The sequence below is a fragment of the Sordaria macrospora genome, chromosome 4 (assembly GCF_033870435.1).
Source record: "Sordaria macrospora chromosome 4, complete sequence".
Lineage (NCBI taxonomy): Eukaryota > Fungi > Ascomycota > Sordariomycetes > Sordariales > Sordariaceae > Sordaria > Sordaria macrospora.
In genome coordinates, this window is record NC_089374.1 from 4,378,337 (window position 1) to 4,390,599 (window position 12,263).

The 12,263-nt window shown below is 52.6% G+C and overlaps 6 protein-coding genes across 6 annotated transcripts; 1 reads left to right on the forward strand and 5 right to left on the reverse strand.

Moving 5' to 3' along the window:
• Nucleotides 1-11: 11 nt before the first annotated feature.
• SMAC4_02097 (uncharacterized protein) lies at nucleotides 12-2,163 on the reverse strand. Its single transcript, XM_003350337.2, has 2 exons — nucleotides 1,529-2,163; nucleotides 12-1,467 (listed from the first exon to the last, which is right to left on the reverse strand). Exons 1-2 carry the CDS (start codon nucleotides 1,906-1,908, stop codon nucleotides 345-347), a joined length of 1,503 nt encoding a protein of 500 aa, XP_003350385.1. The 5' UTR covers nucleotides 1,909-2,163; the 3' UTR covers nucleotides 12-344.
• A 377-nt stretch (nucleotides 2,164-2,540) lies between these two features.
• On the forward strand, nucleotides 2,541-4,623 carry SMAC4_12729 (uncharacterized protein). The gene is made up of 2 exons (XM_024655620.2): nucleotides 2,541-3,803; nucleotides 3,873-4,623. Exons 1-2 carry the CDS (start codon nucleotides 2,818-2,820, stop codon nucleotides 4,042-4,044), a joined length of 1,158 nt encoding a protein of 385 aa, XP_024511495.2. The 5' UTR covers nucleotides 2,541-2,817; the 3' UTR covers nucleotides 4,045-4,623.
• A 123-nt stretch (nucleotides 4,624-4,746) lies between these two features.
• Nucleotides 4,747-6,557, reverse strand: SMAC4_02096 (uncharacterized protein; the record flags this gene model as incomplete). The annotated part of the gene is made up of 4 exons (XM_003350336.1): nucleotides 4,747-5,018; nucleotides 5,669-5,899; nucleotides 5,974-6,095; nucleotides 6,163-6,557. The coding sequence occupies 4 exons, from the start codon at nucleotides 6,555-6,557 to the stop codon at nucleotides 4,747-4,749; spliced, it is 1,020 nt and encodes a 339-aa protein (XP_003350384.1).
• Nucleotides 6,558-6,581: 24 nt separating this feature from the next.
• On the reverse strand, nucleotides 6,582-7,041 carry SMAC4_02095 (uncharacterized protein; the record flags this gene model as incomplete). The annotated part of the gene is made up of 1 exon (XM_003350335.2): nucleotides 6,582-7,041. Exon 1 carries the CDS (start codon nucleotides 6,864-6,866, stop codon nucleotides 6,582-6,584), a length of 285 nt encoding a protein of 94 aa, XP_003350383.1. The 5' UTR covers nucleotides 6,867-7,041.
• Nucleotides 7,042-8,389: 1,348 nt separating this feature from the next.
• On the reverse strand, nucleotides 8,390-9,403 carry SMAC4_02094 (uncharacterized protein). Its single transcript, XM_003350334.2, has 2 exons — nucleotides 9,268-9,403; nucleotides 8,390-9,200 (listed from the first exon to the last, which is right to left on the reverse strand). The coding sequence occupies exons 1-2, from the start codon at nucleotides 9,367-9,369 to the stop codon at nucleotides 8,553-8,555; spliced, it is 750 nt and encodes a 249-aa protein (XP_003350382.1). The 5' UTR covers nucleotides 9,370-9,403; the 3' UTR covers nucleotides 8,390-8,552.
• A 1,307-nt stretch (nucleotides 9,404-10,710) lies between these two features.
• Nucleotides 10,711-11,963, reverse strand: SMAC4_12591 (uncharacterized protein; the record flags this gene model as incomplete). Its single annotated transcript, XM_003350333.1, has 3 exons — nucleotides 10,711-10,939; nucleotides 11,000-11,376; nucleotides 11,442-11,963. 3 exons carry the CDS (start codon nucleotides 11,961-11,963, stop codon nucleotides 10,711-10,713), a joined length of 1,128 nt encoding a protein of 375 aa, XP_003350381.1.
• Between the last annotated feature and the right edge of the window lie 300 nt (nucleotides 11,964-12,263).

Genomic DNA, 12,263 nt, shown 5'->3' on the forward strand with positions numbered 1-12,263 from the left:
GCACGTAATCTCCCATCGGATTGCGTATCAATAGACGACGGGTGGTTGTTATCAAATAAAAGCCGACAATGATACAGCTGACCAGTGACCCCCGCACAACGACCTCACATCATATTCCCTTGAATGACGAGATGCCATTCCAACAGCAGATCGAGCAATCAGAAGGCCTCAGTTGGCTAAACATGTCCCGTCGATTGTTTACAGCACGATATGGCCAAGTCAACACTGACGGATAATTGATTTGCACTTTCTCATTCTATCCTTCACACTTTACGGAAAGTTCCAAATTGCCATGTGAATCAATTATTGTCCGAATCTCTGTTACCTATCCGCCATCAGCCAGTTCAAGCGTTTTGCTCTTCCGCGATCAGCTTCTTCGCTCTTTCCTTGTGATGTAAAAACCTAATCAAGAACGCAGTGGCTATCATGGCAACCGCGATGAAAATCGACGTCATATATCCCTTGTGGTACACCGGCGCCTCCACCTGCTGCCAAATCAACAAGGGCAACCACGCCTGAATGACATAGGCCATCTCATTCATGGTACCCGTCACCAGCGCTCTTTCCTCGTTATCGTCGCCGCAAATTTCATGCGCCCAAGCAAACGTCAGCCCGCTGATACCACCGCCAAAGCCTGCCAGCAAAAAGCAGGCCCATTTCCAACCGTCCGGGATATCCCACGCTGCTAGACTGGAGTATATCACGATGTTCACCAGACCTGAAAAGATAATGGGCGGCCATCTAGCGCCGCGAAACACGGTATCAGACGTCCATGCGTAAATGAGCGTTGTGATTACGGTGATGGCGGCTGTGATGGTCGGATATGTGTTGATCTCGGTAATGGAGTGTCCCTTAGACTTGAGCCACAGCTGGAACGCAGGTTGGCCGGAGGCTCCATTACCATTGTTGAAGAAGATGTAGAGTGCAGTGAGGAGATAGATGTGCCAACTGGAGAAGATCTTCTTGAACTTGGCTTTGGTGTATGGAGATCTGGTAGCACGACCTTCGAGACGCATGCGTTCCTTTGCTAGGGCGATCTCGTCCGCGGAGAAGTACCACGCTTTGGTAATCTCGGGCAGGTCTGGCATGAGGAAGAAGCCTGAGATGGCGATGGGCAGCGAAATGACCGTGTCGATGATGAAGAGCCACTGCCAGCCTTTGAATCCTCCGACGCCGGCTAGGTTCTTGTGGACTGCGGCCATGAGATACCCGGAGAACATGGTACCTATGGCGCCGCTGGCGTGGAAGATGCAGGATCGCTTTGCCAGCTCGTCTTTGCGGTACCATGAGCCGATGATGTACTGCATGCCCGGGTAGAAGACACTCTCAGTCAGGCCGATGAAGAAACGCAAGACGTAGATCTGGGTCGTGGTCTTGCATTTAGCGAGCAAGATGGTCAAAATTGCCCATACAACCTCGCAAGCCGGGATCCAGATGGACGGCCGGATGCGAGTCAGCAAGAGATTGCTATCATATCGTTAGCACTAGTCTGGGGGCTGCAAAGAAGGAATCGAGAGTTGTGGCTCACCTTGGAATCTCGCCAATGACATATCCCACCGTCCAGCATGTCTGCATGTAGTTCAACTCACTGCCAAACAGCTTCAGATCCTCCTTCATTCCGGACACGAAGGCATTGGTGATGTTGACTTGGTCAAGATACTTGATGAAGTATCCCAGAGACGCCAGAGTCAGAATCACCGCATCGAGCTTGAACAGGAAGCGCCTTTCTTCGGGAGACTTGTCCAATGTATCCCAGAGGTAAGACCGCCAACTCCTCTTTGGCTTTCCTTGCACGGGCTCAGTTGATTGTGAATCTGAGTTGTACTCATGGCTGGAACCTTTGATCGAACTGGATGGACCCTGGATATCGTCCTTGGTGACGGCGTCGGACACTGGGGTTTTCGACATGTTGCTCGGACGACAATGCCAGTATTGTCATGAGGCTGACGGGTACGACCTCGAGGGTCTTGGTTATTTTGGAGTCCTTTTGTGTCCATATCAACAGCCATGAGTAGCAGGCATCGCCACCGGGTCGAGAAAAGGTGCCATGGGCTTCGGTGTTGCTATGGCTAGTCCATCACTTGCTCTGCGTGGGGGTGAAGTCTAGTCCAGACCCAGACTTTATTCCCGTGTTGGTTGTTCCATGGATGTTTTGGTGCATAAACCCGATGGGGTTGGCGGAGATAATTGTTGATGGTGCAAGTGTTCAAATGCAGCAGAGCACACAATCCACCCCAGCGGATGGCGCAAGATGAGATCAAAGGAGGGCACCAACCATTTGGGCATATCAGACATCCTAACCCGTTCCCGTCGCATATGTTGTAAAACCACCGATTGGATACCAGCCCATGCTCTTTGTTCATTGGGACACATTGCATTGTCGCTTTCCCAACTGATATACTGGAGGCTTCAAAAAGACATCACGATAGAGGTGAACCCCTCACGACGAGCATGTATGTGTCTTCAATCCCGCAATAACGAAAACAGATTTGGCCATAGATAAGGGTAGCAATCACAATTGTAATCAAGATCTTTTGCTTGATAATCACACCTCGGTCGGTGTGATACTTGTCCCAATTTGACTAGCAGGATGCACGACTTCTGGAGAAACGATTATACGTTGGTTACTAGTGAGTGAGTCTGACTCCTGGACTGTGAGAGACATAAAACATGCAGTATATCCACAAAAGAGAATAGGCAGAGGAGTCATAGGCCAAGAAGACGTCGATACTTGACTTACCAAGACACTTACCAAGACACTTACCACATTTACCACCCCTTTGATAAAGCACAATATCTCCCAAGTCCATCCACAACATGGCGCCAGCAGCGATTCTTGAGACCATCGTTGACACGATTGAACCCAGAAAGGAGACTCTCCCTCTTCCGGAGCCAGCACGTCAACGTCTTACCAAAGCTGGAATTGACCTCTCCAAGGGTTACCCATACCGGCCATCCGTTCCTCTCTACCTTCAAGATGTCTACAAGATTCGCAACGAGGAGCGACCTTACGAAGACGCAGGTGCTCGAGCAGACAAGTCAAAGAAGAATCTCCTCTCGGCAACAACCAAGGTGACCGACTTGACCACACACATCGGGACCGAAATCGAAGGTCTTCAACTCAAGGACCTCACCCCAGAGCAGCGGGATGAGCTAGCGCTCCTCATCGCCGAGCGGAGCGTCGTCTTCTTCCGCAACCAGGATCTCACTCCACAGCAACAGAAGGATCTGGGGGAGTGGTTCGGCGAGGTTGAAGTTCATCCCCAAACCCCCCAAGTGCCCGGCATCCCAGGCGTGACCGTCATCTGGCCGGATCTCTTCACATTGGAGAGACCGGCCGACTTTCGTCGTCCTGGCGGTGCCTCGAATTGGCACAGCGATCTCGTCCATGAGCGCCAACCGGCGGGTATCACCCATTTGCACAACGACACGGTGCCTCCTACCGGTGGGGACACGCTCTGGGCGTCTGGCTACAGCGCTTATGAGAAGCTGTCGCCTGAGTTCCGCAAGATCATCGACGGCAAGTATGCCGTGTACCGCTCTGCACACCCATATCTTGATCGAGAGGATCCAAATGCCGGGCCCAAGTACATCGAGCGCACGCACCCGCTTGTGCGAGTTCATCCGGCCACAGGGTGGAAGGCGTTGTGGGTGAATCGATCCATGACGGTAAGGATCGTGGGGCTTGATAAGGCCGAAAGCGATGTGATCTTGAACTACTTGTATGATGTCTATGAGAAGAATGTCGACATTCAAGTGCGCTTCAAGTGGACACCGGGGACCAGCGCATTGTGGGATAACAGGTGAGTGATCTTTCGTTTTTTGAATATGTATTTGGGAACAGTAACTTACCCGCGAGTGAAACGTGCCAGAATTACCATCCACAACGCCAGTTGGGATTATGGTGGCAGACACCCCCGCCACGGAACCCGAGTGACGTCTTTGGCTGAGGTCCCTTACTATGATCCAAATGCTCCAACACGGCGCCAAGCGCTGGGGCTGTTGGATGATCAAGAGAAGAGTGACTTGGGAGTGACAGAGTAGTAGGTCAGAGTTATCAGGGTGATGCTCAGAGAACCCATATCTAGCCCAATTTAAAACATGTTTTTCCTCACCGAAATGAGCCTCCTCAGACGGGACCCCGTGAAAGATTTCTTGTATTGAATTTTTGTATTCTTCTGGATAATAACATACATTTACTTTCAGTGCGACACCCTGACCTCCACCGATTGTCCATCCCCATTCGGGGCCTCCCTACCACGTCGGAAATTTCAAGCCTGCTATCAGCACTCGCAAACAGCTCCTTCGCATTTAACATAGATACCATTTTCAAGACCAGTGCCATGGTAATTACGTCCTGCGTCCTGGGCACCGAATTTGGCTGTGGCAAGACGATATCGCAATTGACGATCCTACTTTCCTTCCCCATAGCCTCCGCGATCGGCTTCAAAATCTGCCTGCAGTACAAGTCAAACCAGTTATGGAGAATGTTCCTCATGAAGTAAACAGTGGCTCAACTTGCTGGCTCCGGTCGGTGGTCAAAGAAGTTACGCAGCACAAACTCGACTCTATCCTTGACTTCCTTGCTCTCCATCAACTCCTCGGCCGTGCCTCTCAGATCTTCAAAATTCTGCATCTGGAACCTGAATGAGGATGTACCTGTGCAATAGCAGCGGAAACAGATCCGATGCCACCGCCAACATCGACCACCGGCGCTCCGTTCGGTAGTGTCTCCCAAGGGTAGGCTCATGCAATGCTTTCCGCTGAATCGGCAGAGCTACCACCAGAGAGGGCATCAACAAATTGCCCAACATTGACCATGTTCTCCGGGTGCCTCTCCTTGCACCCAAAGAATGTATCTCCAAACGCCAGCGAGAGAGCCGTATCCTGTGGCTCAGAGGAGTCGGGGTACCGCTTGAGCATGTCAACGAGCTTGGATACGGCAGGGAGCATCTCGGCATGACGGGACCAAGCACAGGCGCGCATCTTCTCGTCAGTAGCGAGGGGTTTGTCCCAGGCTGAATGGGCGACAAAACCGGTTCTGGTTCGGTGAAGTAATAATTTGCACTTTGCGGTTTCAACTGGCCCGACGGCGAGAGCGTGTATGGCTCTGTGCCACGTTAGGCTTCCTCAATGTCTTCGAGAAATCGCTCCACAGGGTCATCGATTTTAGCTGTGAAAGTAGAAGAGTGGCACCGGACAATATCTCAGCCATGAGCGTGGTGACGAGTGATGCAGATGTGTCGGCTATTGCCATTGAAGAGTTCAATTCCTATGGTTAACGTGCAAGAGATGGTTAGTTATGAATATGAGTTCTCTAATACGCGGGTGTAGAAGAGTGACGAAAAAAAGATTGCGGAAAGTCTTTAGAAGGGAAAGTCGCGAACATGCCATTTTACTACTTGCTTCGCGGCACTGCAGTAAGAGCATTTCTCTACCCGTTTGAAGGGCTTTCCTTCCATGTATGTCCGTGCAGACTGCACATCTTGGCTCATCAAAGATAGATGATCCATGGTCAAGATGGGAATTCGGAGAGCTTCTGACGAGTGAATTATCTTGAAGCTATGTATGCTGACTAGCTATCGTCACTTGGGAACTGCGACAATCAATCCATGTTGACATTCCTCCGTATACTGGCGTATCTTCTTTATCTTGAAGCCGGCCTCACCTAACACCGTGTGCCATTCATTAGCCGTACGGTCCGATGCCCCCAACAAAGTCAGCATGGCAATGTCAAACTGAGTGGCTCGCCAAATAGAGCCGCGCTCAGACAGAACAATCTCATCGATCAAGATGACCGAGTCCTCGGCCATTGCTGGTCTGATGTTCGCCAGTATCTTGGCGCATATGTCATTCGACCAGTCGTGGAAGACATTGCGGAAGTAGTACGCCCGAGCACCTGTTATTTTGGTGTTAGCAGCCATGCTCTGGACGAAAAAGCGTAAAGGCTATGTGGAGATGCTGATGACCTACCTTTAAGGGGCTGAGGAGTGAAGAAATCATGAACCTGAGCCCCTATGCCATCGAAGCCAGGCAACGGCGTGGCCTTCTTGGTCAACAACAAAGCCTTGGTCTTGGAGGATAAAGCGGCCTGGCTGGTTGGGGTATTTCTGTTTGAGGCTAATAGTTTGATGTCCATGGGCTCCCCCAACATCAACAAACAGGATTGTATCTGCATCAGCATTCTGCCACAGCTCCTGTTTGATATCATAGCTGTCATAGAATCGCGGCAGGTCACTGCAGTGGCTGTTCATCCAGTTGAGGAAGTCGGGGCCCATTTCTGGTCGCTGTTGAAACCAGGGAAACAGAGATAGGTCGGTATTGTGGCCGACCTGAAAGGGACAATCTGAGATGTCGTTCGGGTTCTGGTAGTTGTTTTTGGCGAGAAATTTGGGCAAAGCCATGAATGTCGGGGCGTTCATATGATAGAACAGCCCAGCCCCAGAGGTCAGAGCAAAGCCAGTTATGGACTTGGTAACAGTAGTTGCTCCATATTGGTTGTCGGCCGGCTGGCGGATATAGTTGAAGGCCTGATAGTAGCGCAGCAAACGCTTCATCAAGACAGGATCGATATCCGTCTTTTAGGCTAGCTCTTCAGCCGTAGGAGTAGCATCGTCCGCTTCTGCCAGGAGCTTGAAAATGCCTTTGTCGACTCCAATCTTTGCGGTGGCCAGATGCAGAGGCGAGTAAATGACTCGGTGAGCTGTATCTCCCGGGGTTTCAAGGGCAGCGCTCAACCTCCTTCCAGCTTCACGGAGCCTCCGACGTAGCGGATCGTTGTTAAGTCCGATAACGGTCTGAGAGTCGTCTATAAGGGCCTCGATCCTCTCGGTCAAGGCTATAATTTCGTCGCGGCGTGAAGCCATGGTTTCAGCAGTCAGGTGGCAGATGTGGTGCTTGGTATCCGGTGGTCTAGTCCTCGCGTCGAAGCAGAAATGTCCCTTGGCCGAGCCGACCGGACGAGATCCATGGCGATGGTCTTATACCAGCACCAGAAGCCATCGGTCCCGCTATTGTAATTCTTGCCTTTTGTTGATCGAGGCATAAGCAGCCGCCGGTACTGATACGATGGACGGTCAAACGGTGAACTCTAACCTCATCTGCTATAGTTGTCGGGCGCCCTGCATGTGTAAAGGTGAAGCCAGCCAGTCGGAGGAGGACCAGTCAACGTATAAGTCCCCACCAAATGCCGGGAAATGGCAGCCTGTTGGTGTGCTTCGGCTATTCATGTAGTCTACGGTAGAGTCTTAAATGCTGAGTTTGCTGGAGAGAATGGGTTTGGTGACGCTGGATGATCTCAACGAAATACTACCCCATTGCAGTCTTGTCGCCGCATGCTGGGTAGCAGTGTGAGAGGGCAGAATTCTGCGATGAAGGTGTGCTGACTATGGAAACCGCCCTCACCTGGGACATCGTGAGCTATTCTGGCCAAGGTGAGATATGTGGACAACGGATGAACATTGAAACGGGAGAAGTGCCGTAGGTGTACTGTTTGTCGGGTATCTCTTGGTGGGGTTTTACAGGCGTAACCCGCTGCCCCTGCAGTGTCGGTAGTGAGGGTAGGTACTGTACCTAAGGGAATGATTGAATGAATGATGAATTTTCGACTAAGTTCTACCAATACTAGATAATGAAGCGAGTTGACGTGGATCAGTTAGCGGGGCACTCATAGGGCTGTTAGCGCCTTCTCCAGAACCTGCGCCCCTGGGCAAGTTGGGCGGGCATCTTCCCCGTCAGGAGCACGCCTTCCACTTTTCGATTTTACTTCCACTCTTGCGGTGGCTCTTTGCTGGTTTCCTGCCTCTCTCTCTGCCCTGTGTTTGACAAGGCGCGACTTCCGACGGTTAGAAAACCTACCACGCACTACTTCACCAACGGCGGGATCTTCGAGCACAGGTCCGGGAATCAGACCCCCAATCACGGAGCGATCATAATCATGTCTCGCCAACTGCCGTACACAGCACGACGCCCCAGGCTGGGAACACCACGTTGTATTTCCACATGTTGACCGAGGACCGAAGACCAAGAAGCCGCCAAGTTCGGATCCACCATACTCTACGTCGAACAACAATGTCTCGCCGGATGGAACGTTTCGTCTCGCATGTTGTCAATGCTGGTTTTCCATAGAGTACTTGTCTCTCTCGAACCCGAAGCTGTCCACCGATGTTTGGTACGCCCCCTACTCTGGCTTGATTCTAGAGTTTCCGACTGATCCAAGACGATACAATACACGGATGGCGGTGAGGAAATACGAAGAGATCATTAGTCCCAATTGCCATTCGGCTATATTGTAGGTCCAAGGGTTATTCATTGCGGGATTCTGGGAACACTCCTGGCCGTTGCTAATGTTCTGTTTTCTCATCGGCAGTTCCGAGACAGCAGCTGTTGTACCTATACCATTGCCTGCCGGCCACCACGCGTCGTTCTGCAAACACTCACTCTTCGAGTACATTACACCGGAAGCACGGTCGTAGATCTCGTGGTACAGAATGACACTATTCCAACCTATCTACACGACCCCTCCCTAGAAAGACGATATTCGAAACCCTTTCTTAAGCATACTGCCAGGCACCAACAGTTCCAGACGGGAGAGGGTTGATCTTGAGGTTGACGGGAGTGCAGGCGGTCAGGCTAGCCGCGTTTGTCTCGTTTCTTCCCACCAGGTTCCATGCGCTACCACCACCGCCAGAGGCCTGGGGAGGGCAAGCAACCCAGCCCCAGCCGTTGCCGTTCAGATTGACGAAACCACCGCCCTCATACGCACCAAAGCCCTGAGTCAGGCTGCCCGCGGGAATGTAGGCCGAGTGAGCTTGGGTGTAGTGCATGTTCCAGTCGGGTCCGAGATAGGCTTGCTGTCCGCCGGGAACCATGGTGTCCATGGAGAGGCCGCCGTTGCCGGCGAAAAAGGCTGTGATGTTGCCGGGAGGGCACGCCGCCCCCACCACCTCGACAGGGCAGTAGGTGCTGGTGTTGCCCGCAAGGCTCAGGTGCAGGCCGCTGGCAGTCACGGGCTTGCCGTCGATAGGCAACGTCGGATTCGACACGGTGAGGGTGAAGGGCGTTCCAGTGTGAGCGGGCAACAAGCTCAGGACATTGTTCTCGCACTTGTACATGAACTTGCTGTAGCACGCTCCGTTGCAGAACGAGAGGGGCTCGCCAGCCGTGATGGGGCAGAGGAACTGATCGCTCCAGCAGACATACTATCATCCACGTGTTAGTTGGATGGATTCGGCCAGCAGCACTCGGGTCTCAATCCTCAGGACATACCTGAGCAGGATCGTACTGTGACTCTCCACAGCTGTTCAAGGCGTTCACGGCGCTGTTGCCGAGGGCAAGAAGAGCCGCGCCGATGAGAGTGAATTTCGTCATGTTGAGATCGATGAGTGAGATTCTGATGATGATCTAGGTTCTACCACCATCGGACACAAAGCAGAGGGAGGCGACTCGATACTTTATATCACTACATAGCTGGTCCACCTGGTCGTGCTGGTGTCACTGTAGGACCATCAAGATCCTTGACTACCACCCCATCCGAGGGTCCATCTTTGCAGCAACGTGCCCAATGGGTAGTGTCTCTGGGTGGAATGTCTCGTATTGTATTCCGTGGCACCGCTGACCGATAGACTGTCGTCGGTAGCAGCGATCTCAGGTAACCTTTCCGGGCCCCTTGGTCAGCCTCCTCTTCTCCATAACCGAGCGCTTGATTGGACCGCCAGCACATGTTTCTCCGCGCTGACATCGATCAGCATCGGCCCATGTGGTTTATGCCGTGGTTGTGCAGTTATTCATCCCGAGCAGGCCGATTCTGCACGATTCCTCTGGAGGCTTCTGCAGGGTCGACCACGCCAGCCTTTCCGGTTACACTGTAAGTCCATCAGTTGTCGGCCTGGCCCTCCCGATTTCACTCTTGAACGTCCAGTGACATTGCAGTATTTGATCGTCAGTGACCGCAATAGGAAATCCCGTCGTGGCCGCCAATGGAGACTAGGATGGTGCCGATATGCAAGCCGGCTGCCCTTCCAAGTTTTCTCTCCCATTGATGGAACCTGGAGTCAAGCCAAGCACCAATTGCCGTTAGTCGGGTCCTCGTATTCACCAGCGTCAGGTGGTCGGCTGAAGCGCTAGAGTATGGGAACAGCCTGGGGGATGAATAAGCCCCATATGGCAAAAGGCCGAAACAGCCTCAGCTTTACGACCCGGCACTGCATTTCCGTAAGCCTCGACAATTATGTCTATCAACATGAACAGTCAATCATCGGAGTCAGTCATTGCTTACACTTGACGGCGGTGGGCAGGAAGCATCAGCCCATTGTAACGTTAATACCGCCATGTGTGATGGGGTCAAGAAGTCATGACTCGCACTACGTCAGAACGCATATCAGCTTGGATGTAGCGAGGGTAACAATCTTCCTCTCTGTGAAGGCCTCAACCCCGGCATCCCACTGAACCGGCCATAACCGCTGCTTCCACCGGTCCCTCCTTGCGGCAGAGTTGCCTCAACATATACGGTAGGCCCGTTGATATGACAAGCGCCTGCCCGAACCTGCCTTGCATTGTCAAGTGCTCTGACAACATCCGTCGAGAAAACGCTTGCACAGAGTGAAAACTCGCTATCGTTGGCCAACGCAACTGCTTCCTCATCCGTTTCGAATTCGGAGATGATCATGACGGGACCAAACGACTCCTGCTCCGCAATATCCATATGCCGCTTCACCCTTCCAGTATATGAGGCCTCACAATGGTCTTGTTGGGGCCCGTGATCTCCACATCGCCCGCAAGCAGCTTCGCGCCGCCGTGAACTGCTGACTTCACCAGTTCGATGACGCGCCTCGCTGATGCCGGCGTGAAGAGGCCCGAGAACGAGACGCCGAAATACTCCAGATGGTTCCCGGTCTTCACAGTTGCGACCTTAGCTAGAAGTTTCGCTTTGAACTTCTCGCTGATGGATCGGTGAAGCAGCACACGTTCTGTCGACATGCAAATCTGCCCACTCTATGACCAAGCGCCGAACACCACAGCCTCAACAGCCTCATCGATGTTGGCATCGTCAAAGACAAGAACCGGTGCATTGCCGCCCAGCTCCAAGATGCACTGCTTTACACATTCGGCTGCCCAACCGCCGATGATTCTTCCCACCCGGTCGCTTCCAGTAAAGGTGACCCGGAGAACCTTTGGGTGCTTTACGGCAAACTCGGTCACCTGCGGTGTTCTCTTGGGGCTCGTGGGGAGGAAGTTCAGGCATCCTAGCGGCAGTCCGGCGGCGGCCAAGGCTCGCACAACTAGATGCTGGCTCTTGGGGCTGTACTCAGATGGCTTCAACACGACTGTGTTCCTGCAGATGAGAGGACAGGCGATAGCCCTTGCCGTGAGATTCACCTATTGATACTTGTCAGCGCTTCCCAAAGGATACCCAGTTCGAAAGCACGCTTTACATCACCTACGGGAGCATTCCAGGGAGCTATCCCAAACACGACCCCAACTGGCTGCCTCTCCATGAATGCCGTTGTCCCGGGGCGGTCTGTCGGGATGACTTCGCCTCGTATTTGAGTGGCCAGACCGGCGACTTCCCTCAGTGTTCCGGCGGTGGAGTGGATGTTGATCTTCACCCAGTAATCTGGCGCCGATATCTCCTGTGACATTATCTCACCAGCATCCCGGTGTAGATACGACTCGAGTATACCCGCAGCCTTCAAGAAGATCATCCGTCTAGCGGTAGGACCTGTTTTGGACCATGACTGATATGCCTCGTGGGCGTTCTCGATGGCGAGGCTGTAGTCGTCGACGGAAGCTGATGCGCAATTGTATATGCGATGGCTGGTCATTGGGTTGTTCACAAGGAAGGTAGCGCCGTCTGAGCTGGGTTGGTATCGGCCATCGACATACAGCAGCTGTGCTTGATCCATTAAGTTGGACGGGCCAGAGCTATGCTCGTGGGCCTCGGTCGGTCCTGCATTTGGTGTCATTTTATTTGCTCTTTCTGCGACTCGGTCTGCACCTGTCGGTATGGGTGAGTTCCTTTCTGACTTGAAGGCACGATGAGTCCGACTGGAAAATCCCACGATGGATATGACTGGGTTAGGTCTTGACAGTCGAACGGGACCAAACGCTTCATATGCGGTATCTGCCCGCAAACGAAGTGGCCAGAGTAGCACTTGTACCGCCGCCTAAATCACTTCTTCCGCTTCAATTCTGCCCCGCACGGCAGTGCTTGAGGTCGGTAAGTGCATCCATGAGAACTTGAAAGGTCGTGCGTTAGACCTTGA

Excerpts from the sequence above, each read along its gene's own strand:
- SMAC4_02097 (XM_003350337.2), bottom strand. The coding sequence starts at position 1,908 with ATGTCGAAAACCCCAGTGTCCGACGCCGTCACCAAGGACGATATCCAG. Across the intron at positions 1,468-1,528 it reads GTCATTGGCGAGATTCCAAG|CAATCTCTTGCTGACTCGCA; the intron begins GTGAGCCACAAC and ends ACGATATGATAG.
- SMAC4_12729 (XM_024655620.2), top strand. The coding sequence starts at position 2,818 with ATGGCGCCAGCAGCGATTCTTGAGACCATCGTTGACACGATTGAACCC. Across the intron at positions 3,804-3,872 it reads AGCGCATTGTGGGATAACAG|AATTACCATCCACAACGCCA; the intron begins GTGAGTGATCTT and ends GAAACGTGCCAG.
- SMAC4_02094 (XM_003350334.2), bottom strand. The coding sequence starts at position 9,369 with ATGACGAAATTCACTCTCATCGGCGCGGCTCTTCTTGCCCTCGGCAAC. Across the intron at positions 9,201-9,267 it reads CACAGTACGATCCTGCTCAG|TATGTCTGCTGGAGCGATCA; the intron begins GTATGTCCTGAG and ends CGTGGATGATAG.